Below are 25,661 nucleotides of genomic sequence, written 5' to 3'. Positions count from 1 at the left end.
ATAAGAAAAGACTAATACAGATACTCAAAGAATGAATAAATGAAAAGAACATACAATTAAAGAAATAAATGAAAAAAATCCATGAATGCACACACAAATGAATGTACAGGTGAAGGGATGAAAAAGTGAATGATGAAGCAGACAAATAAGGAAGCAGATGAGTGACACTCCCTCCTTCTTGACCACCTCCAGGAATTCAGCTGGTGGGGGAGGAGGAGGAACCAGAGGAAGAGGTCACCCTGGGAAGCCGCCTGATGAGCCTGTTGGAGAAAGTGCGGCTGGTGAAGAAGAAGGAAGAGAAACCTGAGGAAGAGCTGCCTGCTGAGGAGAGTAAACCTCGTAAGGGCAGGGCCATTAGGAAGGGGGCCAAGGTGGGGCAGGCCCCCCTGTGCCTGGGGAGCCTTTGAGTCCAAGGCAGGCTATGAGGAGTAGCGGGAGAGGAGGGCAAGGTGAGAGCGGAGGCATGCTGGAGGTGTGGCCCAAATATGGAGCGGCACGGTATGTGTGTGTTGGACCAGGGTGGCATGTGGCCCTCCAGAGCAGAGACTTACGTCCATACATGATGGCTCCTGCACCACCACGGTTTCCATGTCCTCGTGGTTTTGGTTTGCTTTTTTAAAAAAATATATTTCATTCATTTCTTTTCAGAAAGAGGGGAAGGGAGAGAGAAGGAGAGGGAGAGAAACATCAGTGTGTGGCTGCCTCTCGTGCTCCCCCTACTGGGGACCTGGCCCACCACCCAGGCATGTGCCCTGACTGGGAGTCAAACTGGCAGCCCTTTTGGTTCACAGGCTGGCACTCAATCCACTGAGCCACACCAGCCAGAGCTGCTTTGTTTTTCTTTCTCAGTGACATGATTACCATGCTGGGAAATTAGAAAAGCAGTTATGATAAGTGTTGGGCCAATGGGTCATTATGAAAACTTCACATTAGTCCCATCTCTCAAGGTCAGAGTCCTTGATGTTAGTTGAGGATTTAGTCTGCAACATTTGGGAAATTTTTATTGGGCCAACTCTGAGCCAGGCACTGTTGGCAGAGCTGGGGAATACAGTTGGGGGAAGAGCCAAGTCCCCACCCTCAAGGGGTTCAGAATATTATGACAGATACAAATGTACATATATCATCTAATCAGGTAGCGTGGATGCTAAGAAGAATGAGGTTGCGTGAGAGGAGAGGGAGAGACAAAGATGGAGGGGCGGAATTGGGGAGACAGGTGTGCAAGAGTCTGGAGAAGGATAGCTGGTACAGAGGGAACGGCCAGTGCAAAGGCCCTGAGGCAGGGACTTGCTTGGTGTGTTTAGAGGTTAATGTGGCTGGAACAAAGTGAGCAGAGGGAGGGGGGCAGGAGATGAGGTTAGACTGATGGGCCAGAGTGTGGAAGGAAGGTCAGAGGAGCATATCACAGGCCATAAATTGACGCTATCATTTAATGCCAGTGCCTGAAGGTTTCTTTTAACCCTGAGACACAGGAGACATCTGTTCTTCTCTCCCAGAAATCCTGGGAAGGAAAAGGATTGGGAGAGAGACAGAGATGGAGAGATAGGGAATGGGNACTGAGCCACACCAGCCAGAGCTGCTTTGTTTTTCTTTCTCAGTGACATGATTACCATGCTGGGAAATTAGAAAAGCAGTTATGATAAGTGTTGGGCCAATGGGTCATTATGAAAACTTCACATTAGTCCCATCTCTCAAGGTCAGAGTCCTTGATGTTAGTTGAGGATTTAGTCTGCAACATTTGGGAAATTTTTATTGGGCCAACTCTGAGCCAGGCACTGTTGGCAGAGCTGGGGAATACAGTTGGGGGAAGAGCCAAGTCCCCACCCTCAAGGGGTTCAGAATATTATGACAGATACAAATGTACATATATCATCTAATCAGGTGGCGTGGATGCTAAGAAGAATGAGGTTGCGTGAGAGGAGAGGGAGAGACAAAAATGGAGGGGCAGAATCGGGGAGACAGGTGTGCAAGGGTCTGGAGAAGGATAACTGGTACAGAGGGAACAGCCAGTGCAAAGGCCCTGAGGCAGGGACTTGCTTGGTGTGTTTAGAGGTTAATGTGGCTGGAACAAAGTGAGCAGAGGGAGGGGGGCAGGAGATGAGGTTAGACTGATGGGCCAGAGTGTGGAAGGAAGGTCAGAGGAGCATATCACAGGCCATAAATTGACGCTATCATTTAATGCCAGTGCCTGAAGGTTTCTTTTAACCCTGAGACACAGGAGACATCTGTTCTTCTCTCCCAGAAATCCTGGGAAGGAAAAGGATTGGGAGAGAGACAGAGATGGAGAGATCGGGAATGGGGGTGCAGGAGAGGAAAGGCCCAGGGCGATGGCCAGGGAGAATAAAAGAGTTGTTCTGACATCATTTTCAAATGATGCCAAACTGTTTGCAGTGTTTCTTTGTGTTTGTTGACTCTTGGGATGAAAAGTTGGCAGTATTTTCACCAGACAGGTGGAACCGAAGCTTGTGTTTTCAGAGATGGATAGTGAATTGCTTGTGATAGTGCTCTAGTGCTCTCCAGTGATTCCATTTTGTTCCTCTTGAAATTTGTAGGGGCTCTTAGGGGAAGGGCATTAGAGCGAGGAAAACACAGAGGCTCTTGGGGCAATAGAAAAAATCAGCCCAAACCCAAGCACTCCCGGCAGGTGGAGCAGGGCAGTTAGTAACTGAGAAGCCATGGGAAGGAGGGGCCCCTTCTGCATTGTTTGGGCTCGTGGTTCTGGCCAGGCAGAGTGTGCTGACCCTTGGGTCCCTTTCCCAGAGTCGCTGCAGGAGCTGGTGTCCCACACGGTGGTGCAGTGGGCCCAGGAGGACTTTGTGCAGAGCCCCGAGCTGGTGCGGGCCATGTTCAGCCTCTTGCACCGGCAGTACGACGGGCTTGGGGAGCTGCTACGTGCCCTGCCCCGGGCATACACCATCTCGCCATCTTCCATGGAGGACACCATGAGCCTGCTCGAGTGCCTCGGCCAGATCCGCTCGCTGCTCATTGTGCAGATGGGTCCCCAGGAGGAGAACCTCATGATCCAGAGCATTGGGTGAGGCGCCGTCCCCTCCTTGACTTCGCATATCCCGGAGGAAAGAAGGGGAGCCTTCCTGGCTCCAGCTTGTCCCCTGGGTCACATCCTCTGGGTGCAGTGATATCTCCTTCATCCTTGGGGTGATAGGTTTCTTCTGGCAGCTAACTCAGTCCCCCGAATAATGTCCTCTGCCCTGACCTCTCCACCCACCCCCAGGGTAACAGCTCCTACTGATCTGTGACTCTTGGCACGAAGTTCACCCTGTTTGAGCTTCAGTTTCCTCATCCCGTGCCTTCCTCATTGAATCCCTGCACAGCTTTAGTGAGCTCTTGGCTGTAGTCATGGCAATAACAATAATAGTATTGAGCACTCACTCAGTGTCAGGTGCCTCATCTTCTCATTCAGCGAACATTTATTGAACACCTACTGTATGCCAAGCCCTTTCTAGGCACTTGGGGATACAGTGGGCAACAGGATAAAGGTCTCCTGCCTAGGGTAGTCCACCTGGTGGTGGCCCCCTCAAAGGGTCTAGGGCCTGGGGGCTCTCTCTGACTTGGACCCCACCAAAGCATTCCACCCGTCCACAGGAACATCATGAACAACAAAGTTTTCTACCAGCACCCGAACCTGATGCGGGCACTGGGCATGCATGAGACAGTCATGGAGGTCATGGTGAATGTTCTTGGAGGTGGCGAATCCAAGGTAAGTGTCCTGCATGGGCCTGGCAGCTCCAGAGGCAGGGGCTGTGGAGGGCAGGCGCTGACCACTGACCCACCCTGCTCACCCCAGGAGATCCGCTTCCCTAAGATGGTGACAAGCTGCTGCCGCTTCCTCTGCTACTTCTGCCGCATTAGCCGTCAGAACCAGCGCTCCATGTTTGACCACCTGAGCTACCTGCTGGAGAACAGCGGAATTGGCCTGGGTGAGAATCCCGGAGCCCGGTACTGCCCCCGAGAGCCCACTCCGGACCGTCCATCCAGACCCGCCTCACTCTCCACTGGCTGGCTCACTCGCTCATTCAGCCAATACTCACCCTCAACCTGCCCTTGACCTGACCCTGTAATGGGTAGTGCTGGAGACACCCAGACAGCCCTGGCCCTGGCCCTCCCAGGGCTCATAGTGTGACAGAGAAGACAGACGCATCCAAGAAAGACATCAGCAGCCCAGCGTGGTCAGGCCTGGGATGGGGAAGAACAGGCCAGAAGAGGCACCTGACCCAGATTGGAAAAGGGTGGTCAGGGAGGGCTTCCCAGAGGAGGTGGGAGAAGCAGAAAGGCAGGTAGCTATGCACCTCCAAAGAGCATTCCCCCCACCTTTCACCCCGCAGGCATGCAGGGCTCCACGCCCCTGGATGTGGCAGCTGCCTCTGTCATCGACAACAACGAGCTGGCCTTGGCGTTGCAGGAGCAGGACCTGGAGAAGGTGCGCAGCGGGGAGGCCTGGGATCTGCGGGCACCTGCTGACTCAGGGCCCATTCTGCGGGGCTGTTCTGGATGGTCCAGGACCAAATTAGAAGGGGAATAATTTCCAGGGGAAGAACAGGATCCAGTCACTCACGGATGAGCTGAGGGCAAGTCCACGCCCCCCGCTCCCCAGCTGTGTGGCCTTGACACATTTCTTGGCCCTCTGTGCCCCTGCGTCTGTGTGCAGTGCTGAAGGGCGTGGGCTTCGGAGTTCAGCCACTTAAAGTGAACTCTCCCCACTCCCTTGCTCTGGCCTTGGACAAATGACCTTAATTCTCCAGGCCTCTGACTCCTCGTGCACAGAATGAATACAATAATTAAAACAACGTTATAGAGTTGTTCAGAGGATTGAATAAGTTAGTCTGTAACAGCACTTACAAAACAGTAAGTACCAGCCTTTACCCACTATTATATTACTATTTACTTAACAAATATTTATTGAGCACCAACTACGTGTCAGGACCTGTCCAGGGCATCAGGGATATGTCAGTGATGGTGACAGTCACAACTCCTCTCTGGTTGGATGTTCTGGTTGGGAGATGGATAATAAACAAGATAAATAAATAGCATATATGGTTTATTAGCTGGTGACAAGTGTTAGGAAAAAAAGTGAGTGAGAGAAATATCAAGGGTCAGAAGTTCAAGGTGTCCAAGTTCAGACAAGAGTGGTCAGATACAGACTCTCTGAGAAAGTGACATTCAGGTAAAGCTCTGGAGGAGGTGAGGGGCCATGTAGACATGGGGGGGGGGGAGGCATTCCAGGTAGGGGAACAGCCAGTGCGAAGGCCACAAGGCAAGAGTGAACCTTATGAGTTTGAACAGCAAAGAGAGCGAGTTTGAACAGCAAAGAGAGCGTTGGAGCAGAGGGAGCAAGGAGTGAGTGGTGGGAGGTGAGGGCAGGAGGTAAATCGGGCAGGTTGCGTGGAGGGTCGTGTGGGAGACAGCGAGGGTTCTGGCTTCTACCCCGAGAGGAGCATTCTGAGCAGGGAAGGGACTTGACCAGACTCGGGTGTTTGCAGGTTCTTTCCGATGGTGTCTGGGGGACAGACTGGGGAGAGTAGGGCGTCCCAGGCAGAGGCTGCACCTGTGGCAGGTGGGCGATGAGGGTGGAGGATGGATGAGTCATCTTTTGCTGAGGGCTCCAGAGAGAATTCAAGGGAGTGCCAGGGATTGGCCGGGCCCTGAGCCTTGGGGAGGGAGGGAGTGTTGGGTCTGGCCTCAGGCTGAGCCCTCCTCTGCCCCCAGGTGGTGTCCTACCTGGCTGGCTGTGGCCTCCAGAGCTGCCCCATGCTTCTGGCCAAAGGGTACCCAGACATCGGCTGGAACCCCTGTGGCGGTGAGCGCTACCTGGACTTCCTGCGCTTCGCTGTCTTTGTCAACGGTGAGGCAGATGGTGGCAGTGGTCGGGTGGGAGGCTGGGGTCACTGGCCAAAGCCGCCCTCGGGGGGGCCCATGTCTTGAACCACAGGCCTGGCCTGAGCAAGAGGCAGGGTCTGGGCTTGAACCCTTGAGGTGCTGGGTCCAAGGCTGCCTGGGGAGGGACTCTGGGCTCACAAGGTCTCCCGACCCCGCCGGAGCCACCAGGTGAGAGCGTAGAGGAGAATGCCAACGTGGTGGTCCGCCTGCTCATCCGCAAGCCGGAGTGCTTCGGGCCAGCCCTGCGGGGCGAGGGAGGCTCGGGACTGCTGGCTGCCATCGAAGAGGCCATCCGTATCTCTGAGGACCCTGCGAGGGACGGCCCGGGTGTCCGCAGGGACCGGCGGCGTGAGCAGTGAGTCTCCCGCCCACTCTTTATAACAGAACCACCTTCCCTCCTGTGTCCCTTGCTGCCCCCCCTACACCATCCATCTTTCCCTGCAGCTTTGGGGAGGAGCACCCAGAGGAAAACCGGGTACACCTGGGACACGCCATCATGTCCTTCTATGCCGCCTTGATCGATCTGCTTGGACGCTGCGCGCCAGAGATGCATGTGAGAACTGAGAGACGAGGGTGGAGGCCAACCCTAAACCTCCTCCTTCAGGCATTCGAGAACATCGATCCTGGGTCAGGCAATGCTGGGGACAGACAGGGGATCCAAACAGCCCGTGGTCCCACTCTCCCAGAGCTCCCTGCCCATTGTGGCAGGGGTGGGCAGAACCAGGCAGTGAGAGGACAGGGGGTCGAGGCTGCAGTGGAGAGGCCCAGGCAGGGGTTGGGGCCGTGTGGATCCCAGAGTTGGCCCCACGAGACGGAGTTCCGCTCTCTACCTGCCAGTGGGTCAGGAAGGGATAGAATGGCGCGTGGGTTTCCCAGTGACGTGCCTATCTCCCCCATGCAGCTAATCCAAGCAGGCAAGGGCGAGGCCCTGCGGATCCGTGCCATCCTGCGCTCCCTCGTGCCCCTGGACGACCTCGTGGGCATCATCAGCCTCCCCCTGCAGATCCCCACCCTGGGCAAAGGTTTGAGGTGGTGGGACTCAGCAAGGGAGCGATGCTGGAGAGGGCGGGTCCGTAAGGGATCCCTGACTCCCTGTGTCCTGGCCTACAGACGGGGCTTTGGTGCAGCCAAAGATGTCAGCATCCTTTGTGCCAGACCACAAGGCGTCCATGGTGCTCTTCCTGGACCGTGTGTATGGCATCGAGAACCAGGACTTCTTGCTGCATGTGCTGGACGTGGGATTCTTGCCCGATATGAGGGCAGCTGCCTCGCTGGACACGGTGAGCAGCCTGGCCACCCTCCCAACCTCCGGAGAAGGAACCGGCGTTCTGAAATATCCTGATCCCCCCTCCCCCACCACCAAAAGGGAAGACAAAAACCGAGAAAAACTCTGAGTTCTGGGAAAGGGGAGGCGGGAATCTCCAACACCTCAGGTGGAGATTATAAGAAATAATCATTCGCAGTGATGGCTCAGCACCACAGAGACATAAAGACCTGTGCACAACACCAGCACTAATTACAGAAGGTCACCTGGCCAAGTAAGATGAGGACTGACAACTGACCGCTGGTTTGGCTGGATGGAGGCCACAGGTGACCTTGACAAGCAGGTTCAGTAAGGTGATGGGCCCAAAGCCTTACTGGAGAGCGAGCGTTTAAGGAGCCTGGTAGGCGAGGTATGGATGGGGGACAGTGAGTGTTAACACTCTTTACACAAGTTGGTGACCAAGGAGGCACAGGAATGGCGATGTGCTGCAGGGCTGACCTTGGTCAAAAGAAGGATCTTCATAAGATGAGAGAAATGACGGTTGGCCATTAACTGAGAAAAAGGCACGCATCTGAATCTCTAACCATCAGCTTATCAGAAATACGGGGCAAAGGAACAAATTCACTGACACCACCGGGAAGCAACCCATCCAAAGCCAAAATGTAGGGAATTCCACTGGACCGATGACCTAGTTTCTTCAGCAAATAAATAACATGAAAAGTCCCCACTTTTAATGTGGGGAAAGGGACAGTTGTGGGCGAAAAGACCTAAGAGACCCCTCAGCTAAATATATGTCGTATGTTAACCTTCCTATGGCCCTGACCCAAATAATCACAGCCAAACGCAGAGCGACTCTGGAGACAATTGGAGAAAGGATGAATATTAAGACATTAATTTTGTGAGGTGTCATAATGGCAGCATGGAATGTTAAATAGAAGTATGTGTCTGAATGGAGATACATATCTAAGCGTCTTTGGGCAAAATGGTGTATGGCTGGGGTTGCATGAAACTGTCACAGGAAAAAGGTGGGGTTAGAGAAAATGAACGTGCAAGAGGTGGAAACTGCAGAGCCGTCCAACCTGGGTTGTGAAGGATCATGAATTGGGCTCTCCACTTTTGTGTGTGTTTGAAAGTTTGTATAGTCGGGAACAATAAGGGAGTAGAGACCAGGGGAGCGGGTTTGAGGGAAAGATCAGAAGCTTGGGTCATTTGCTCAGACTTGTCCAGCCCAAGCGCCAGGGCAACCCCAGGAGCCAGCAGAGGCCCTGATGTCCCCACTCTGCGCCCCAGGCCACGTTCAGCACCACGGAGATGGCGCTGGCGCTGAACCGCTACCTGTGCCTGGCAGTGATGCCGCTCATCACCAAGTGTGCGCCACTCTTTGCGGGAACTGAGCACCGCGCCATCATGGTGGACTCCATGCTTCACACGGTGTACCGCCTGTCCCGCGGCCGCTCGCTCACGAAAGCGCAGCGCGACGTCATCGAGGACTGCCTCATGTCCCTCTGCAGGTGCGCAGGGATCGTGGGCGGGGGTGGGCTGGGGCTGGGGCTGGGTGGGGAAGGGCGAGGGGGCTGGCCTCGAGGCGAGAACCCGCCCTTGTCTTTGCAGGTACATCCGCCCGTCCATGCTGCAGCACCTTCTGAGACGCCTGGTGTTCGACGTTCCCATTCTTAATGAGTTCGCCAAGATGCCACTCAAGGTTAGGGAAGGCTTTTTAGTGCTCTCATTTCCGTGCCCCGCCCATCGGTTACTCCGCCCTGGGGCTCCGTGGTATCCGTATCCCCCAGGCCAGTTAAACTGCAAATGTGAGGCCATTCTTTAGCGTTCTCATTGGCATACTAGAATTCCCAGGATATTCACTTTACATCATTGGTGCCTCTAACACTCTCTAATTAGCATTTCATTTGCCTAACAGTGAGCCAGCCCACACATAAATGAACTATATTTGTATGGGCACACCACTTTTCCTAATTAGCATGCTTATTCTCATGCCCAGACCACCGGCCTTCTACTATTCAAATGAGTACATTTATTTGCATAAACAGTACCACAACTATTCTGAATATTTGCACACTGTCTCTATTACTTTTTTATTTGCATGCTAATTTCCATAAGGAGATACCTTCGACTCAGATATCTTGACTATTTTGCATAATACATCTAAATCAGTCCCTGTTTCAACTTTGCATATTAAATGTGGAGGCTCTCTTCCTAATTACCATGTATCTGTATGAGGTGCTGCTTATGTTTCTACTCATCATGATAATTTACATAAGAGCAAAGCACTACATCCCTATGCCCTTTTACTCACAACCTATTTGTGGATTAATATTAGCATGCTTATTTGTGTAAAGCAACACCAGACAAATCTAGCTCTGGTTTAAGGCCCACCGTGACTCTAAATTAGAATGCTAAATTTGCATAATAAACTGTCTAGGACCACCCTCAATAAGCATATTATTCACCATTAGCATACATTTACATGGTCCATACTCCTTCCTACCAGCCCAGGGCTGGGAGCCCTGGGCCTTCCAGGACTTTCTTTTGCCTGCCAACCGCCTCTGCCCCCCTCATTTGCATGTCCCTGTCTTGCTCTCACCAGCTCCTCACCAACCACTATGAGCGCTGCTGGAAGTACTACTGCCTGCCCACAGGCTGGGCCAACTTCGGCATCACCTCGGAGGAGGAGCTCCACCTCACGAGGAAACTCTTCTGGGGCATCTTCGATTCCCTGGCCCACAAGGTCTGGGCTCCCAGGGACCTGAAAGGAACCCCTTTGGAGGGTGTGAGGTCCAAAGATGAAATTCAGAATGAAATCCCCAAATGTGGGGCTCAGGGAGGGAGGTGGCTCTGCAGGTTTGGATCAGAGAGAAAACCCGTGAGTTGGATCTCCGGTTTGGGTGTCATGGAGGAGGGGGATGGGCCCCTCATCTGGGCACTTGGAGAAGGTAACATAGGGTGGTTTGAGGGGCCAGATGGGGCTGAGGTTTGGGCGTCAGGAGAGGGACCACAATCCACGTTTGTGGGCTCAGGGAGGAGAGTGGCTGGTGGGCAGGGTGACGTTGAGGTCCTCGGGCCCCAGGAGCAGCAGGCTCAGCCAGGCCTGCAGTGATGCCCCGTCCCATGCATCCCCAGAAGTATGACGCAGAGCTGTATCGCATAGCAATGCCTTGTCTGTGTGCCATCGCGGGGGCCCTGCCCCCTGACTATGTGGATGCCTCGTACTCGTCCAAGGCTGAGAAAAAGGCTACGGTGGATGCTGAAGGCAACTTTGACCCTCGGCCTGTGGAGACCCTCAAGTGAGGCCTAGGGGCAGGAGAGGGTGGGAGGGGGGCGGAGAGAAGGAGAAGGTGACTGTTAGAGACGGAAGGAGGGGCCAGTCTCCAACAGCCACTGACCCTATCCACCTCAATAGCGTGATCATCCCAGAGAAGCTGGACTCCTTCATTAACAAGTTCGCAGAGTACACACATGAGAAGTGGGCCTTTGACAAGGTTGGCATCCGGGCCCTCCCCAGGAGCCCCTCCCCCTGCCAGCCTTCCTCAAAACCCCAGCTTTCCCTCGGAGAGACCCTTACCTCTTCCTGAGACCCACAGCCTCCTCTGAAGCCCTCATCCCTTCAGGGTTCCCTCTCCCTGTCTCCCAAGCTGCTGTCTACCCTTCATCCTGCCCCCACCCTCAGCTCTGCAGCGACACCGCCTCCACCCACCCCCTTTTCATCTCCAGATCCAGAACAACTGGTCCTATGGGGAGAACATAGATGAGGAACTGAAGACTCACCCCATGCTGAGGCCCTACAAGACCTTCTCAGAGAAGGTGACCAGGCCTTGGGGAGCGATGTCGGGAGTCCAGAACGAAACCTCCGAATTTGGAGGTTCAGAGAGGGGAGAGTCTGCCTCCTGGGCTTGGATCTAGCTGGATCCCCCTCCACGGACTGGGCCTTTCCTTGAACTTGCTTGCATCCCCTAGACCCAGGACCCCTAGCATTCCTCCTGAAGGGTCCGTCTGGGTTTGATTCCTTGGCCATACTTAACATCTCTGACTCTTGTGCGTAAGATGAGACAATGAGAGTTCATTGGGGAGGTTCTGTGAAAGGGCAGAGAACAGCCCTGGGTTCAACCTCGACCGAACCACTTCCTTGCCACGTGCTAGGAGATTTCCCCTCTTTTTAGGACACTGGAAGCCAGGGAGGCCGAGCCAGGGTCTCGTACCTCCACCCGCTTCTTACCCCCATTCCAACTCTGCTCCCTCTTGCCAACCCCAGGACAAAGAGATTTACCGCTGGCCCATCAAGGAGTCCCTAAAGGCCATGATTGCCTGGGAATGGACCATAGAGAAGGCCAGGGAGGGTGAGGAGGAGAAGACCGAGAAGAAAAAAACACGGAAGATCTCCCAAAGTGCCCAGGTGGAGGCGAGACCGGGGTGGGGGGCGGGGTCGTGAGGGGCTAGAATAAGGGATGGGAACAGGAGGGGGCGGGGCCAGGCAGGAGGCGGGGTCAGGCGAAGGAGGAAGGCCAGAAGAGGGGGGCAAGAGAAGGCCCAGAGATGGGGGAAAGGAGAAAGCATAAGTCTGAAGAACTGCCAGGGGCAGAGGAGAGAGGAGGGGATGGCTGAGACAGGGCCTTAAGGAGAAGGCGCAGAGAAGGGGTCCAGGGCCAAGTGAGGGGAGTAGATTGGGTTGGGGCCTGGGATCCTGCTCCCCCATCAAGCCCACCATCTCTCTCGTCCTCCCAGACCTATGATCCGAGAGAAGGCTACAACCCCCAACCCCCCGATCTCAGCGGAGTGACCCTGTCCCGGGAGCTGCAGGTGAGCCCCCAGGTCCTGTGTTTGGGAGCATGGAGGTTTCTGCTGGGGCAGGGGAGGACGGCCTCTGAGTCTCAGCCTTGACTCTCTGCATCCACTCCCAGGCCATGGCAGAGCAGCTGGCGGAGAATTACCACAACACCTGGGGGCGGAAGAAGAAGCAGGAGCTGGAGGCCAAGGGTGAGGGTGCCCATCAGACCCCCGACACAGACCACCCTTCTCCGTGCCCTCCTAGTCATAGGCTGTGGACGCAAAAGGGCCTATGATAGAGTTGTGTGGCTTTCACCTTCAACAATTGTTTTTACCCCCTTAAACCTTTGTTTGTGCGTTTGTACAGTGGGGATGATAACATTTAGTACCACAGGGTTGTGCTGAGGCTGTGATGAGCGTCGGAAAGCGACGTTTTGCTTATTCTTCCCTGTCTTTATTACTATAATTATACAAGCCTTCAACTGCAGGAACCACTTCAGTGGGAGTGGCCTGGGTCCCTCCCAGCCCCCTGATGTCTGGCCTTTTGCTGCCCCAGGTGGAGGGACCCATCCCCTGCTGGTCCCCTACGACACGCTCACGGCCAAGGAGAAGGCACGCGATCGAGAGAAGGCCCAGGAGCTGCTGAAGTTTCTGCAGATGAACGGCTACGCGGTCACCAGGTAGGTGGGCTGGGAGCCAGACCAGGGAGCAGCTGGGACCTGGGGCAGAAGGCGCAGGACAGCGGCTGGAAGAACTGAGACCAGGGTAGCGGAGGCAGGGAGAAGCCAGGAAGTCAGGAAGCTAACAGGGTGGGGACTGGAGAGTCGGGGCGGAGCCAGAGTGAGGAAAAGGTTCAGAGCATGGGGCCTGGGAAAAGGGGGCGGGCCTCGTCTGGGAAGGAGCTTGGAACTCCAGGGACCTGGGGTGAGGCAGAAGCAGGCCTTCGGGAGCGGAGTCAGATCCAGAGAAGGACGGGAAGCAGGGCGTTTGGCATCCGGGCTGACACTCTCCGCCGCCCCTCCGCGCAGAGGCCTTAAAGACATGGAGCTGGATACATCTTCCATTGAGAAACGGTTCGCCTTTGGCTTCCTACAGCAGTTGCTGCGCTGGATGGACATTTCCCAGGAGTTTATCGCCCACCTGGGTAGGGAGACGTCCCTCCCTGATGCCTACCTTATCTGGGACCCAGGTCACACAAGTCTCCTTCCTCCCTCATCTATTTACTGTTCCAGACAGTGTTCTGGGTGTTGAGAATAAGCGGCGAGCAAGACAACGATCCCTTTCCTGGATTCTGACAATTAATGTCGGAAATAACTAAGTCCCTTCACGCGTTAGAAAGTGGTTAGTGTTATGGGAAAAAGAATACGCTGGAGCCAGCTGAGGAGTGTGGGAAGGGGCATATTCTGGGAAGACCTTGAAGGAGCCTGGGAGGGGGCCGTGGGGACATCTGGGGAGAGTATTCCAGGTAGCGGAACAGCAGGGTAAAGACTCTGAGAGGTTCTTGGTATTCGGCCGTGTGGCCGCAGCTGAGTGACCAGGGGGGAGAGTGAGAGGACACAGGGTCAGAGGGGAGACGGAGGCAGCTCGCGGACTGGTTTCTTAAATGTATTTAGAGCTCACATTTATTTCAAAGTCTAATATTATGATTGTTTGGGGGTCTTTAACAGAAGTTTGGTGATGGGTTTTGATGAGCAATATGCCGTAGGAACTTAACTCTTGTTTATCTCAATTAGCCTGTAGTCACATTGGTTTCCCTATACTCGGACATTGTTTCATTTCAAGTCGCAGTTTCCGAGAACCTACAGAGACGCTAAGTGAGAACTTACTGTGTTCAGGCCTCCAAGGTGGGAGGAGACAGTGCAAGGACGTTTCTCACAGTGCCAAGACGTAGCAAGTGTGCAATCATTGGAGTCAGCACTATTGTTTTAATAGTATTAATTATTGCTACCTCCATTATTATTATGTTTGAGATTGATTTCCATTTTAAAATGAGCAATGTTGATTTCTTGCTTCATTTGGTTCATCAATCATTTATTCCAAATTTACTGTGCCAAGTATTGATGTTCAGGTAGAAAAGGGCTTGTGATAGGAGAAGAAGGGGCTGTTTCATGGCCTTACCCCACCCTAGTTTGTCCTCCTCCCCACGCTCAGCCTCAGGAAGGGTTTGATCAAGGAGTTAAGACAGCAGTTAGGTTGGAGAGAGAGGTTTGTCTCAAAGCCAACAAAGTGACTTCCTGTCAAGAATTTGTCTCCTACCCTGGCTGGTGTGGCTCAGTAGATTGAGCACCAGCCTGTGAACCAAAGGGTCACCAGTTTGGTTTCCCGTTAGGGCACATGCCTGGGTTGTGGGACAGGTCTCCAGTTAGGGACGTGCAAGAAGCAACCAACAGGTGTTTCTCTCGAACACCAGTGTTTCTCTTCCTCTCTCCCTCCCTTCTCCACTCTCTGAAAAATAAATAAAATCTTTAAAAAATATTAAAAAAGGTAAAAAACCAAATTATCTCCCATCATATCCTCACTGTGCCCCATCAGAATACCCTGAGTTCCCTAGCCTTGAACTCACCGTGACCCCTATTTGCCCTCCCCACACCACCAGAGGCTGTGGTCAGCAGTGGACGAGTAGAAAAGTCCCCACATGAACAGGAGATTAAATTCTTTGCCAAGGTGAGAGGTGGGCTCAGTAGCTGGGGCCTGGGTGGGCTCTTCCCACCCTTTACTCAGTCACACTCGTCCCTTGCCCTCCACCCCAGATCCTGCTCCCTTTGATCAACCAGTACTTTACCAACCACTGCCTGTACTTCCTGTCCACACCAGCCAAAGTGCTGGGCAGTGGTGGCCACGCCTCCAATAAAGAGAAGGAAATGATCACCAGGTAGGCTGTCCTGTGACCTCTGACCCAGTCCCCTGACCTCACTGTAAGGTCCAAATTCTGGACCTTATACTCCCACCTTGGGACCTTAGGGGCTCTGTTCTGGGTGCTGGGCACTGACCAACTCTACCTGCAGGAGCCATTAAAGGGCTAGGGTGACCAACTGTCCTGGTGTGTCTGGGACTTCCAGGCAAACCGGGATGAATCGTTTGCCCTGTCAGAAAGGCAGGCCAGCCTCCCCAACCACCATGGTGACAGTTATTGCCTATGACTTTCGAGCTTACTCATCTCTCTGCCCCTCCCCACCCTGCTTGTCTCCTTCCTTTCCTTCCCCATCATCCTGCCTCCTCCTGGCTCTGTCTTCTGTCTCTCTCTCCTTGTTTCTGCCTCCTCTAATTGTGTCGCCACTGCCCTTGTCCCCTTGGAGTCCTCACCTCCTGTGTCCCCTCCCTGTCCTTCTCTTTCTTTCTCTATCATCAGCCTCTTCTGCAAGCTTGCTGCTCTTGTCCGTCACCGAGTCTCTCTCTTCGGTAAGTGACTCTGCTCCTGAGCCTTTCTTCTTAATCTTCTCTCTCTTCCCCTCGTTACCAACTGCACCCTGAAGAACTATGGCCCAGGTTTGTGCCTTGACTTGAATAACCTTTACTGTGTTCTTCCCCTGGACCACGTGTGGACTGGGTAGGCCTGAGGACAGGGCTGTGACTGGGACAGTCCCAGGCCCCAGGGGGTGGACAGACTCATAACCAGACTAGTGAGGGCCTGTGGGGTCAGGGCTGGGATGGGGGAGGGTCAGGGCCTTGGTGGGGAGGAATGGGGGCATATGGGAGGCTGGGTGGGAGCGGGGAGAGACCCTGTCGGGTGGATATAGAGGGAGGTACTGTGTTGTAGTCTTTCCTTCATCCAGGCCCGCCTTCCTCCCTCAGGGACGGATGCCCCAGCTGTGGTCAACTGTCTTCACATCCTGGCACGCTCCCTGGATGCCAGGTAGGGAGGGTCACAGGTCATGGTGCCCACTCCTAAATCCTCCAAAATCTAAACTTTTGGATACTACAACTGGGGTGCCTTCCCCTTCCCTCCTAGGACGGTGATGAAGTCAGGCCCTGAGATTGTGAAGGCTGGCCTCCGTTCCTTCTTTGAGAGTGCCTCAGAGGACATCGAGAAGATGGTGGAGAACCTGCGTCTAGGCAAGGTGTCACAGGCGCGCACGCAGGTGAAGGGTGTGGGCCAGAACCTCACCTACACCACCGTGGCCCTGCTGCCCGTCCTCACCACCCTCTTCCAGCACATCGCCCAGCACCAGTTCGGAGATGATGTCATCTGTAAGGGCTCCTGACCCCAAGGGCAGGGGTTGGGCGTGGGGGTGGGGTTGATTCAGCCAACACCACCCATCCCCATGTGCCTTGGAGAATCCTTAAGTGTGTTTTTACTGAGTGGATTTATTGCCATAAGTAAAGTGTGCATTCAGTAAATTAGCAGGTAATAGAATGAGTTAATTAGGCTATGCGTTCAGCAGCTCTGTCCAAAGAGCCTAAATCACCATAGCTTAAGCAAGACAGCAGTACTTTTCTGTCTCATGGAACAGTCTGCTTGTGAGCGGATCATGGACTCGGGATCCCAGGTTCCCTCCGTTTTGTTGCTCTGCCCTCTCTGAAATACTGTCTTTATCCCTGTGATTCAAGATAACACACCACCACATCCTCATTCTAGCCACTAGGAGAGGAGGAAAAGCAAAGAGGAGGGCACCTCAGTTCTCTTAAAGGGACAGACTAGAAGTAGTCCACATCACTCCTGCTTACATCCCTCCCATTGGCCAGAAAGTAGCCTCCCTTATTCAGGGAGGTCATGTATCCAGCTAAATATTGGAGGTCTATTATTAGGAAGAAGAGAAGTACAGAAAGAAGGTGAGAACAGGTGCTGGAAGTCAATTATCTGTGTCTGCTGTGTTTATTCTACCCAATGGCACCTCACTTGGGATCTTGTGACCGGGTACACACCCTGTGGTGTAACATACCATTGCTAATGAGACAGAGGTACCCACTGGGGTGTCGTGACACTGTATGTTCACGTACTCAGAAGCACCTTATGAGATGTGGCCTGAACCATGGGGGAGCTGGGGAAGGACAGGAAGCACTGGCGGGAGAGGCGTTCAGGAGGCTGAGGAGATGGGCCATGGAGGGAAGGCATTCCCGTGTGAGGTTCAAGGCCCTGACGTGAGGACCTTGGCACAGTGGAGCCCCATGAGACAGATTGGGAAGATGCCGAGGTCAGTCTGGGACTCAGCCGTGGTGAGCAGCCCACCTGTGGGACACCCACGGGAAGCATCCGGAATGGACTGTAGGGCTGATGGGCTGAGGGAACCGAGAGACAGGAGAGCCATGTCCCAGCTCACTGTTTATTTGCAATTAGAACTTAGTGATAAAAGGAAGAAAAGTAGCAGTTGGGAGTCCCCACCTCCCTCAGTTGGCTCCACTTTCCTGCTTATTCCCCGCTAATAAACCCTGCAGAAAGAAAGAAAAAAGTAGCAGGTGGATGAGGTTTCCGCCCCTCCCCAGTCCAACATTTTATTTGGGAACATTAATAATATGCAGAAAAGTCAAAGGAAGAGAATTGTTAAGAGCTGGCCCCATTTGCTTTGTCTCTCCCTTTACGGTGACGAGATCTGCAGGCTTTTTTTTTTAAGGTTTTATTTATTTATCTTAGAGGGGAAGGGAAGGAGAGAGAGGGAAATATCAATGTATGGTTGCTTCTCATGTGTCCCCTGCGGGGAACCGGGAACTGGCCTGCAACCCAGGCATGTGCCCTGACTGGGAATCGAACCGAGATCCTCTGGTTCACAGGCCCGCGCTCAATCCACTGAGCTACACCAGCCAGGGCTTGATCTGCAGGCTTTTTGAACTCTCGAATGTGACCACACAGAGTGGCAGCTGATCCCTAGGTATTCGGCTCCCATCTCCCAAATCAGCGCGTGTCCAAAGTGATCGCAATGTCAGTATCGCCCCCAACCTGACTACCCTATGACCTTCAAAACGCCTTTGATTGTCCTCACAAAATTCAGATCCCCGTGTAGTTTCTCTCACGGCTTTGTAGTCTCTTTTCAACCGAGAACAGTCCCCTGCCCACTTTGTACCTCCTGACACTTGTGCAGTCGATGATGAGGTCCTTCACCGGACCTTCTGAGCAGGACGTGTGGATGGCCTAAAACTGTGGTCAGGATGGTGTGTTTCTTCGCGTTTTTCTGGAGAGAGTATCTATCACTGTCCCCAAAGGGAACGACAACCAGCCTTTCCTGAATGTCTGCTGTGTGCCTCGTTTTAATTGCTTTCCAAGTATGAACTGCGTTTGATCCTCACAACCTCCATGAGGAAGATACTGTCATTATGCCCATTCACAGATAGGAAAACAGGCCAAGAGCGTGGTATTCACTCAAATCACAAAAACAGCCGAGGGCAGGCAGCTCCTACCCGCCATTTAGATTCAAGGGGAGGGGCTTGGGGCGACTGGCGTGGTGGGCGTGTCCTCGACCCTCGTTCTCTCTCTCTCTCTCAGTGGACGACGTCCAGGTCTCATGCTACCGGACTCTGTGCAGTATCTACTCCCTGGGAACAACCAGAAACTCTTACGTGGAAAAGTAAGGAGGAGCAGCCATAGTGTGGGGCTGGAGTGGGCACTGTGGGGGCTGAAGGAGGGGAGGATGCTGGAGAAGATGGGGGGTGTGGAAAGTGGAGGACATATTCTAGGTCTTCAACAGCGGACCGGTACATTGCGGCGGCTTCAGTTCCCCAAAGTGGCCGCATGAGGGGATTCTGGGGAAGGGCAGCAAAGGAAGTGGAGGCCGCCCACGAGGGAGGTGGTGGGTAGGGCGGGTGGGCATGGGGCCCTTGCCAGCCAGGATGCCAGGTTATTCTTTGATGTGGAACAAGCTTGCCCTCGCAAGGAGCCCCAGAAACAAGGGCAGCACGCAGGAGGTATAGCAAGCATAGGGCACTGGGCAGGGCCCTGGCGGCGCGAATGTGGTTTCCCCCGAGTCAGGATCACAGGTGGAGCCCGAGGGCACTCAGGAAGCCCGGGGGAAAGGCTACATTTGTGCCCACTGGTGAGCAATAGATCTGCTCCAAGAGGTCCTGGGGAGAGCTACTTCTGAGGAGACTTGGGTGGGGCCCAGGTCCAGGCGGAGGATGACCTAGGAGCTAAGGAGTTCCATCTTCCAGGCTGCGGCCAGCCCTCGGGGAGTGCCTGGCGCGCCTGGCAGCAGCCATGCCTGTGGCGTTCCTGGAGCCTCAGCTGAACGAGTATAACGCCTGCTCCGTGTACACCACCAAGTCTCCCCGGGAGCGGGCCAGTAAGTTGTGCGGGGCTAGGGCAGCTCTCAGGGTCCCATTCCGCCCAGCACGGGGCCCAAAGCAGAGCCCAGTTTGGGGTCAGTGTGGCCCATCTGGGCTCTGAGGGGCTGCGGATTCCCCAGCATGGGGGTGCACCAGAATGGGGACTCCCCGAGTTTGTAGGGATCCTGGGTATGGACATCGGAGTCTGAGGGTGATGGGTTGGCATGCCTTGACCCCTCCCTGCACCCCAGTCTTGGGGCTCCCCAACAGCGTGGAGGAGATGTGCCCTGACATCCCGGTGCTGGAGCGGCTCATGGCGGACATCGGGGGCCTGGCTGAGTCGGGGGCCCGCTACACAGAAATGCCGCATGTCATTGAGATCACCCTGCCCATGCTGTGCAGCTACCTGCCCCGCTGGTGGGAGCGAGGGCCTGAGGTGCCCCCACCTGCTCTGCCCGCCGGGGTCCCCCCACCCTGCACAGCTGTCACCTCCAACCACCTCAACTCCCTGTTGGGGAACATCTTGCGAATTATCGTCAACAACCTGGGCATTGACGAAGCCTCGTGGATGAAGCGGCTCGCTGGTGGGTCTGGGCTGCAGCTTCTGAGGGCTGGGGCCCGGGGCCTGGGGTTGGGGCCCTTTGACCTAATGGAGAGGGAGGTCCTGAGGTCCATGATTTCCTGGGAGTTGTGAGGAGTCAGTCTCGGTTTTCTCAGGGACAAGGGGTCAGAATCTCAGGCTCAGGGGGTCTGGGCTGGATAGATGGGTCTGAGGAGTCCTCTAGACTGGATTCTGAATTCCTGGGACCTTGGAGTTGGGTTAGGTCAGGGTTTAGGAACTGGATCAGAAGCCAGAGTTTCTGATGCAAATGGTCAGGAATGAGGTCCCTGAGGAAGATGGGGTCGTAGGTCAGAGGTCAAGAAATTAATGTTTTTAAAAGGTTGGGATTCCTGGTTTAGAAGTTCTGTGTCAGGAATTCATTCAAATTGGACACTGGAGCCGGGGTCAGAGGCCAGGGTCAGAGGCCAGAGGCTGGGGTAAGAAGCCAGAGGTCAGAAATCATGTACTGAAGAAGGGCCTGTGTAAGGACCAGGTCAGAGGTTAAACACTGAAGGTAAAGACTAATATCACAGGGTAAGATATCAGTAAAGATTCAGTTGGGGTTAGAGGCCAGGGACATGTGTTAGGCTGGGTTCACAGGTTCAAGTGAGGGGTTATGGTTGGGATCACGGTTCAGGGGCTATGTCAGAGGTCCAGGCCCAAGGTCCACAGTGAGACGAGAGATAGACACTGGAGTCAGAGGCCAGGATCAGCCTGGGGTCAGTGAAAGCTGCTGGATTAGAGGTATAGGTCAGGAGTCATGGATGGGAACAGAGGTCAGGGATCAGAGATCATAGGTCAAATGCTGGAGTTAGAGGCTGTGCAGCAGGGAATGTCCACCATTTGCTCCCGCAGTTTTTGCCCAGCCCATTGTGAGCCGGGCCAGGCCGGAGCTTCTGCACTCACACTTCATCCCGACCATCGCGCGGCTGCGCAAGCGGGCGGGAAAGGTGGTGGCTGAGGAAGAGCAGCTGCGCCTGGAGGCCAAGGCAGAAGCCGAGGAGGGTGAGCTCCTGGTGCGGGACGAGTTCTCTGTGCTCTGCCGGGACCTGTATGCCCTCTACCCACTGCTCATCCGCTATGTGGACAACAACAGGTCAGCATATCCCCAGCCACACCCCCACACACTGCAGCCTGACCACTGGCTTCCCTGAAGCCCTCTGACCCCTTGCCTTCTGACTTGCTGTAAACTTGCAGTGCTCACCCAACCTTCTGCCTCCAACCCCATTGCTGCTGGGCCAACAAAATCCAACCCACTGGATTTGCTGCCCTCCTGCCCCTTTGCACGTCTTGAGTCTGAGCCCCTGTGCAGTTTTGATGTCAGCCCTGAGGAGCCCTGCTTTCCGCTCCAGCACTGGGCCTCCAGGCTTGGGTAGATGGGATGTCTGATATTTGTGCAGCGAAACCCAATCATAGGCCTTCCTCTGTCACTGGGAGAAGAAAGAAAGATAGTCCAGCCTCATTTTCCTCAGAAACATAGGTCTTTAATAAAAGGGCCAGTGGCTATCCACAAATGGCTAACATCTCCCTAAAATCAGAAACTGTTTAAAGAATTATTAACTCCACCCTGGCTGGTGTAGCTCAGTGGATTGAGCGCGGGCCTGCGAACCAAAGGATCGCAGTTCGGTTCCCAGTCAGGGCACATGCCTGGGTTGCAGGCCTGTTCCCAGCAGGGGATACATGAGAGGCAACCATACATTGATGTTTCTCTCCCTCTCTCCTTCTCTTCCCCTCTAAAGATAAATAAAATAAATTAAAAAAAAAAGAATTATTAACTCCTAGGTGCAGCTTAAGCCAGGGCTAGCAAATGAATTTCAAGAACAGTTCCCTCCTGACTGAAAAAGATTTGAAGGCTGCACAGGGCTTTGTGAGAAAGCCCAGTCTGTCAAAGGGAAGTGGTGGAATGCACGCTGGGGACATCCCGGCACATCCGTGTTTGTGCTCACCAGTGGGTCCTGCTGTAGCGGGGGTTCCTAGGAGTCGGAGTGCTGGGTCAGAGAGTTCGAACCGGTGCATTGTGGTGCATGCACATCGTGGAATATACATGGCCACGAAAAGGAACAAGGTCACAACACACCCACAACATGGATAAATCTCGTAAACATCAGGTTGAGTGAAAGAATTCAAGAAAATAAAAGACAGAGTCCATAGATCATGCTCTCTGTTCATGTAACATTCAAGGATAGACAAAAATAACTTGTGGTCTATAAGTCAAGATAAGGGTCATTTGTCATGAGGAAGGAAGTAGGTGTGGCTGGGACGCAAGGGCGGTTCTGGGGACTGGAAATGTCCTATTTCTTGACTTGGGTGGTGGTTCTACAAGTATGTTCACTTTGTGATAATTCATCAAGTTGACAATTTATATGTACGCTGTACTTCTGTCAAAGGTAGCGAATGGAAAAATTGTAAAGGAATGGTCATTTAAATAATTTAAATCCGCCCTGGCTGGTGTAGCTCAGTGGATTGAGCTCAGGCCTGCGAACCACACGATCGAGGTTCGATTCCCAGTCAGGGCACAAGCCTGGGTTGCAGGCCGGTTCCCAGCAGGGGACTCACGAGAGGAAACCATACATTGATATTTCTCTCCTTCTCTTCTTCCTTTCCCCTCTGAAGATAAATAAATAAAATCTTTAAAAAAATTAAATCCTCTGAATGGCCAGATGCCTTAGAAAACTCCCCCCTGACCCCTCCCCCCTAGATCTCTTGTGTGGCCCCCTCTCCTGGGGGTCCCACCCCCACCCCTCACCAGCCTCTTCCCTCATGCCCAGGGCGCACTGGCTGACGGAGCCCAACCCCAACGCTGAGGAGCTGTTCAGAATGGTGGGCGAGATCTTCATCTACTGGTGCAAGTCCCACGTGAGTCCCCGCCCACTCTGCCCTCCTCTTCATACCCCAGAAACTGCTGCCCCTTGAGGGCCCCCCCCCCACCCAGTCTGACCCCCAGTACTACCTCTGCCATCAGAACTTTAAGCGTGAGGAGCAGAACTTCGTGGTCCAGAATGAGATTAATAACATGTCGTTTCTGACTGCCGACAACAAGAGCAAAATGGCCAAGGTGGGTGTTTGCTCTGGGAGATGCCCTTAGGAGGCAGGGTGGGACCCCCCCGGTGGGACCCCCCTCCCCGCCAGGGCTTCCTACCTGCCCCCTGCTCATCCAGACAGCTGCCCTCTCTTGGTCACAGTCCCTGCTGCCCTCACAGCTTTGTCCTCTCTCACCTTGCATTTTCTTCCTCATATCCCCATTATCCCATGTCCTGCTTTCTTCTTCCCTCGCACTTCTCAGAATTGCCCTCCTCAGGGTTCTAAAGGACAAACCCACCCACCCTGAGTCAAGGTCTGGGAGTGCCCTGTCAGGGGGTGCATGTCCAGTGGGGCAGAGGAACTGGGGTCAGGCCAACTTGGAGTTGAGCCTGGGGTTCTCAGAGGGACCGGGGTAACCCTTTTTGTCTCTGTCTGCCACATGATGAAGCAGGCGGGAGATACACAGGTCAGCCCTTGTCTGGAACCTTCCGCATGGCTCTTGACTAATACCCTCTTGCCCGTAAACCCCACCCTCTTCCCCCTTTCCAGAAAACCTCTGCTCCTGTTCCCCACCCTCACCCTTGGCTCCCAACCACCATTCTCCTTCTCCTCCCCCCTCCCCACCCCCCAACCATGCGTTCCCTTCCCAACCCTCAGCTTTGAGCAATTTCACTTTTTTTTTAAACTTTGGTTTAAAATTTTTTTCAAAAGACCACCTGTCAGCTTTCGCCAAAGCATCAAAGCATCGTGGGCTGAGGTCATGAGACATGAGAATGCGGGTGGGACAGGCACGTGGGTGGGACAGGCACGCGCATGGTGGGTTTAAGGCTTGGGCTCTGGAATTAAACAGACTTTGGTTAGAATCCTGACTCTGGCAATTGGCTGTGTGACCTTGGTCAACAGTCTTATCCTTCTGAGCCTCTGATGACATTCAGCCAGTGCCCCCTGGCCCAGGGCTCTGCCAGGACTCAGATGCTGCATGTACGGCCTCCCTATTGCGAGCCGGTGTGGATGTGGCTCTGGCCAAAGCTTGTCACTGGGGCTTGTCATTGGCATGACTTGGGTGGCCCTGACCACGGGTCTGCACCCAAGGCTTCAGAACACGGCTGTGGGACTCCGGGCCCCGTGTTTCTGTTCCCAGATCTTTCTGGATCTCTGTAGCCTCTTTTGTCTTCCTGCATCCTTGTCCATCTCAGTCTCTCAGTGTCAGTCTTTTTCTTCCAATTTCTCTGCATCTTTGCTTCATTCTTGGGCACTCAGTCTGAGATATGAAGTGTGGGGTCGTGCGTGTTGTTGTGGGGGGTGGGGGTCAATACTAGGAGCTCCTAGGGGATTCTGGGAGAAGACTGCCAGAGGAACTGGGAGGAACCTGTAAGGGTCTGAGTTAGAAGTTGGGGGTTTGGGATAGGTGTTTGGATTTGGGAGGGTCAGAGCTGGGGGTCTGAAGTGAAAGGTCAGCGAGGTCTGGGGTGGGAAGTGAGGCAGGCTCTGAGATTGGGCAAAGCTGCCTGGTATCCAGGTTGAGGGTTGAAGTGAGGACAACTGCTGTGGGGGCAGGGGCCGGGCATGGGCAGGGCTGGGGCTCAGGCTGGTCCTGAGCCCCATGTCCCCACAGTCTGGTGGCTCAGACCAGGAACGTACCAAGAAGAAGCGCCGGGGGGACCGGTACTCTGTGCAGACGTCACTGATTGTGGCTACGCTCAAGAAGATGCTGCCCATCGGCCTGAACATGTGTGCACCCACTGACCAGGACCTCATCGCGCTGGCCAAGACCCGCTACGCCCTGGTGCCTGCCCAGCCCCATTCTGGGAACCTGTCAGGATCCCACTCAGCACTCCACTGAGCCCCCCAAACCCCGGGATCCTACTGAGAGCCCTCCCTTAGGACCCTACGGAATCCTTCCCCAGGACCTTGAGGACTCACTGGGGCCCCTGGGAGGCCCTGAACCTTACCCAGGAAGCTAAGGACCCCACTTGAGAAACTGCCAGAGCCCTGGAACCTAAGAACCCAACCTAGAACCCCACTGAGGCCCTCTCAGACCCTCCCTACATGAGCCTCCCACCAGCTGCTGAGGCGACAGACCCAGAAGGACCACACGGAGCCTTCAGGGACCCTATGAACACCCTCCCCCAGGGCCACATCAGACCTGTTAGACCCTGAGGACCCCCCCNGAGGCCCTGAACCTTACCCAGGAAGCTAAGGACCCCACTTGAGAAACTGCCAGAGCCCTGGAACCTAAGAACCCAACCTAGAACCCCACTGAGGCCCTCTCAGACCCTCCCTACATGAGCCTCCCACCAGCTGCTGAGGCGACAGACCCAGAAGGACCACACGGAGCCTTCAGGGACCCTATGAACACCCTCCCCCAGGGCCAAGTCAGACCTGTTAGACCCTGAGGACCCCCCCGCCCCAGGACACCATTAGCACCCCTGAGACTCCTCTGAGCCCTCCACCAGGACCTCCCACAGCTCCTTGGGACCCAGTGAGCCCCTCGTGATCCCAATGGCCCTCCCCTGGACCTCTGGGTCCCCACCGAGCTCGCCACCTTGCCACCTCTTTCCCTCTGGACCTGCTGGCCCCTCCCTCTGGACTCTGTGGACACCCAACTGAGTCCCCCAAAACTCAGGGGCCCAGTGAGCCCTTCAGTAGCCCTGCAGGATCTTAATGGCCCCTTCCCCAGGTCCACTCACAATCCTCTGAGGTCTCGAGAATCCTGGGGGTCAACTGCCCCTGCTCCGAACCCTCTTAAGCCCTCTAGGACTCCATAGAGGCCCCCAGGAGCCCACTCACCCCTTGTATGGGATAAACCCCCCCTCCTTGATCCTATTCAGCCACAAGGACCCTAAGAAGCCCCCTGAGGATCCTGCCCCAAGACCCCTAGAACTTCCCCCCAGGACAATGCTAAGCACCTTT

The 25,661-nt window shown here is 54.4% G+C and overlaps 1 protein-coding gene across 1 annotated transcript in view; it reads left to right on the top strand.

The window, feature by feature from the left end:
- RYR1 (ryanodine receptor 1) overlaps positions 1 to 25,661 on the top strand; it is a 120,474-nt gene that overhangs the window by 47,624 nt on the left and 47,189 nt on the right. The window contains exons 38-71 of the mRNA XM_037030815.1: positions 193 to 339; positions 2,758 to 3,031; positions 3,601 to 3,715; positions 3,803 to 3,935; positions 4,341 to 4,435; positions 5,722 to 5,857; positions 6,061 to 6,247; positions 6,337 to 6,445; positions 6,794 to 6,914; positions 7,003 to 7,172; positions 8,447 to 8,667; positions 8,768 to 8,858; positions 9,762 to 9,902; positions 10,295 to 10,458; positions 10,575 to 10,653; positions 10,886 to 10,975; positions 11,424 to 11,564; positions 11,894 to 11,968; positions 12,070 to 12,145; positions 12,492 to 12,615; positions 12,964 to 13,079; positions 14,532 to 14,599; positions 14,686 to 14,807; positions 15,285 to 15,334; positions 15,728 to 15,788; positions 15,885 to 16,123; positions 18,351 to 18,432; positions 19,013 to 19,143; positions 19,378 to 19,710; positions 20,583 to 20,823; positions 22,496 to 22,583; positions 22,690 to 22,782; positions 23,200 to 23,214; positions 24,364 to 24,534. Coding sequence (XP_036886710.1) covers positions 193 to 339; positions 2,758 to 3,031; positions 3,601 to 3,715; positions 3,803 to 3,935; positions 4,341 to 4,435; positions 5,722 to 5,857; positions 6,061 to 6,247; positions 6,337 to 6,445; positions 6,794 to 6,914; positions 7,003 to 7,172; positions 8,447 to 8,667; positions 8,768 to 8,858; positions 9,762 to 9,902; positions 10,295 to 10,458; positions 10,575 to 10,653; positions 10,886 to 10,975; positions 11,424 to 11,564; positions 11,894 to 11,968; positions 12,070 to 12,145; positions 12,492 to 12,615; positions 12,964 to 13,079; positions 14,532 to 14,599; positions 14,686 to 14,807; positions 15,285 to 15,334; positions 15,728 to 15,788; positions 15,885 to 16,123; positions 18,351 to 18,432; positions 19,013 to 19,143; positions 19,378 to 19,710; positions 20,583 to 20,823; positions 22,496 to 22,583; positions 22,690 to 22,782; positions 23,200 to 23,214; positions 24,364 to 24,534 — 4,499 coding nt within the window. The remainder of the gene's footprint in view (positions 1 to 192; positions 340 to 2,757; positions 3,032 to 3,600; positions 3,716 to 3,802; positions 3,936 to 4,340; positions 4,436 to 5,721; positions 5,858 to 6,060; positions 6,248 to 6,336; positions 6,446 to 6,793; positions 6,915 to 7,002; positions 7,173 to 8,446; positions 8,668 to 8,767; positions 8,859 to 9,761; positions 9,903 to 10,294; positions 10,459 to 10,574; positions 10,654 to 10,885; positions 10,976 to 11,423; positions 11,565 to 11,893; positions 11,969 to 12,069; positions 12,146 to 12,491; positions 12,616 to 12,963; positions 13,080 to 14,531; positions 14,600 to 14,685; positions 14,808 to 15,284; positions 15,335 to 15,727; positions 15,789 to 15,884; positions 16,124 to 18,350; positions 18,433 to 19,012; positions 19,144 to 19,377; positions 19,711 to 20,582; positions 20,824 to 22,495; positions 22,584 to 22,689; positions 22,783 to 23,199; positions 23,215 to 24,363; positions 24,535 to 25,661) is intronic.

This window comes from Sturnira hondurensis, unplaced genomic scaffold (genome assembly GCF_014824575.4).
Source record: "Sturnira hondurensis isolate 20B ecotype Veracruz unplaced genomic scaffold, ASM1482457v3 Scaffold0020884, whole genome shotgun sequence".
In the NCBI taxonomy this organism is placed as follows: domain Eukaryota; kingdom Metazoa; phylum Chordata; class Mammalia; order Chiroptera; family Phyllostomidae; genus Sturnira; species Sturnira hondurensis.
Note: the sequence above shows the minus strand (reverse complement) of the source record. Positions and strands in the feature narration are given on the sequence as shown.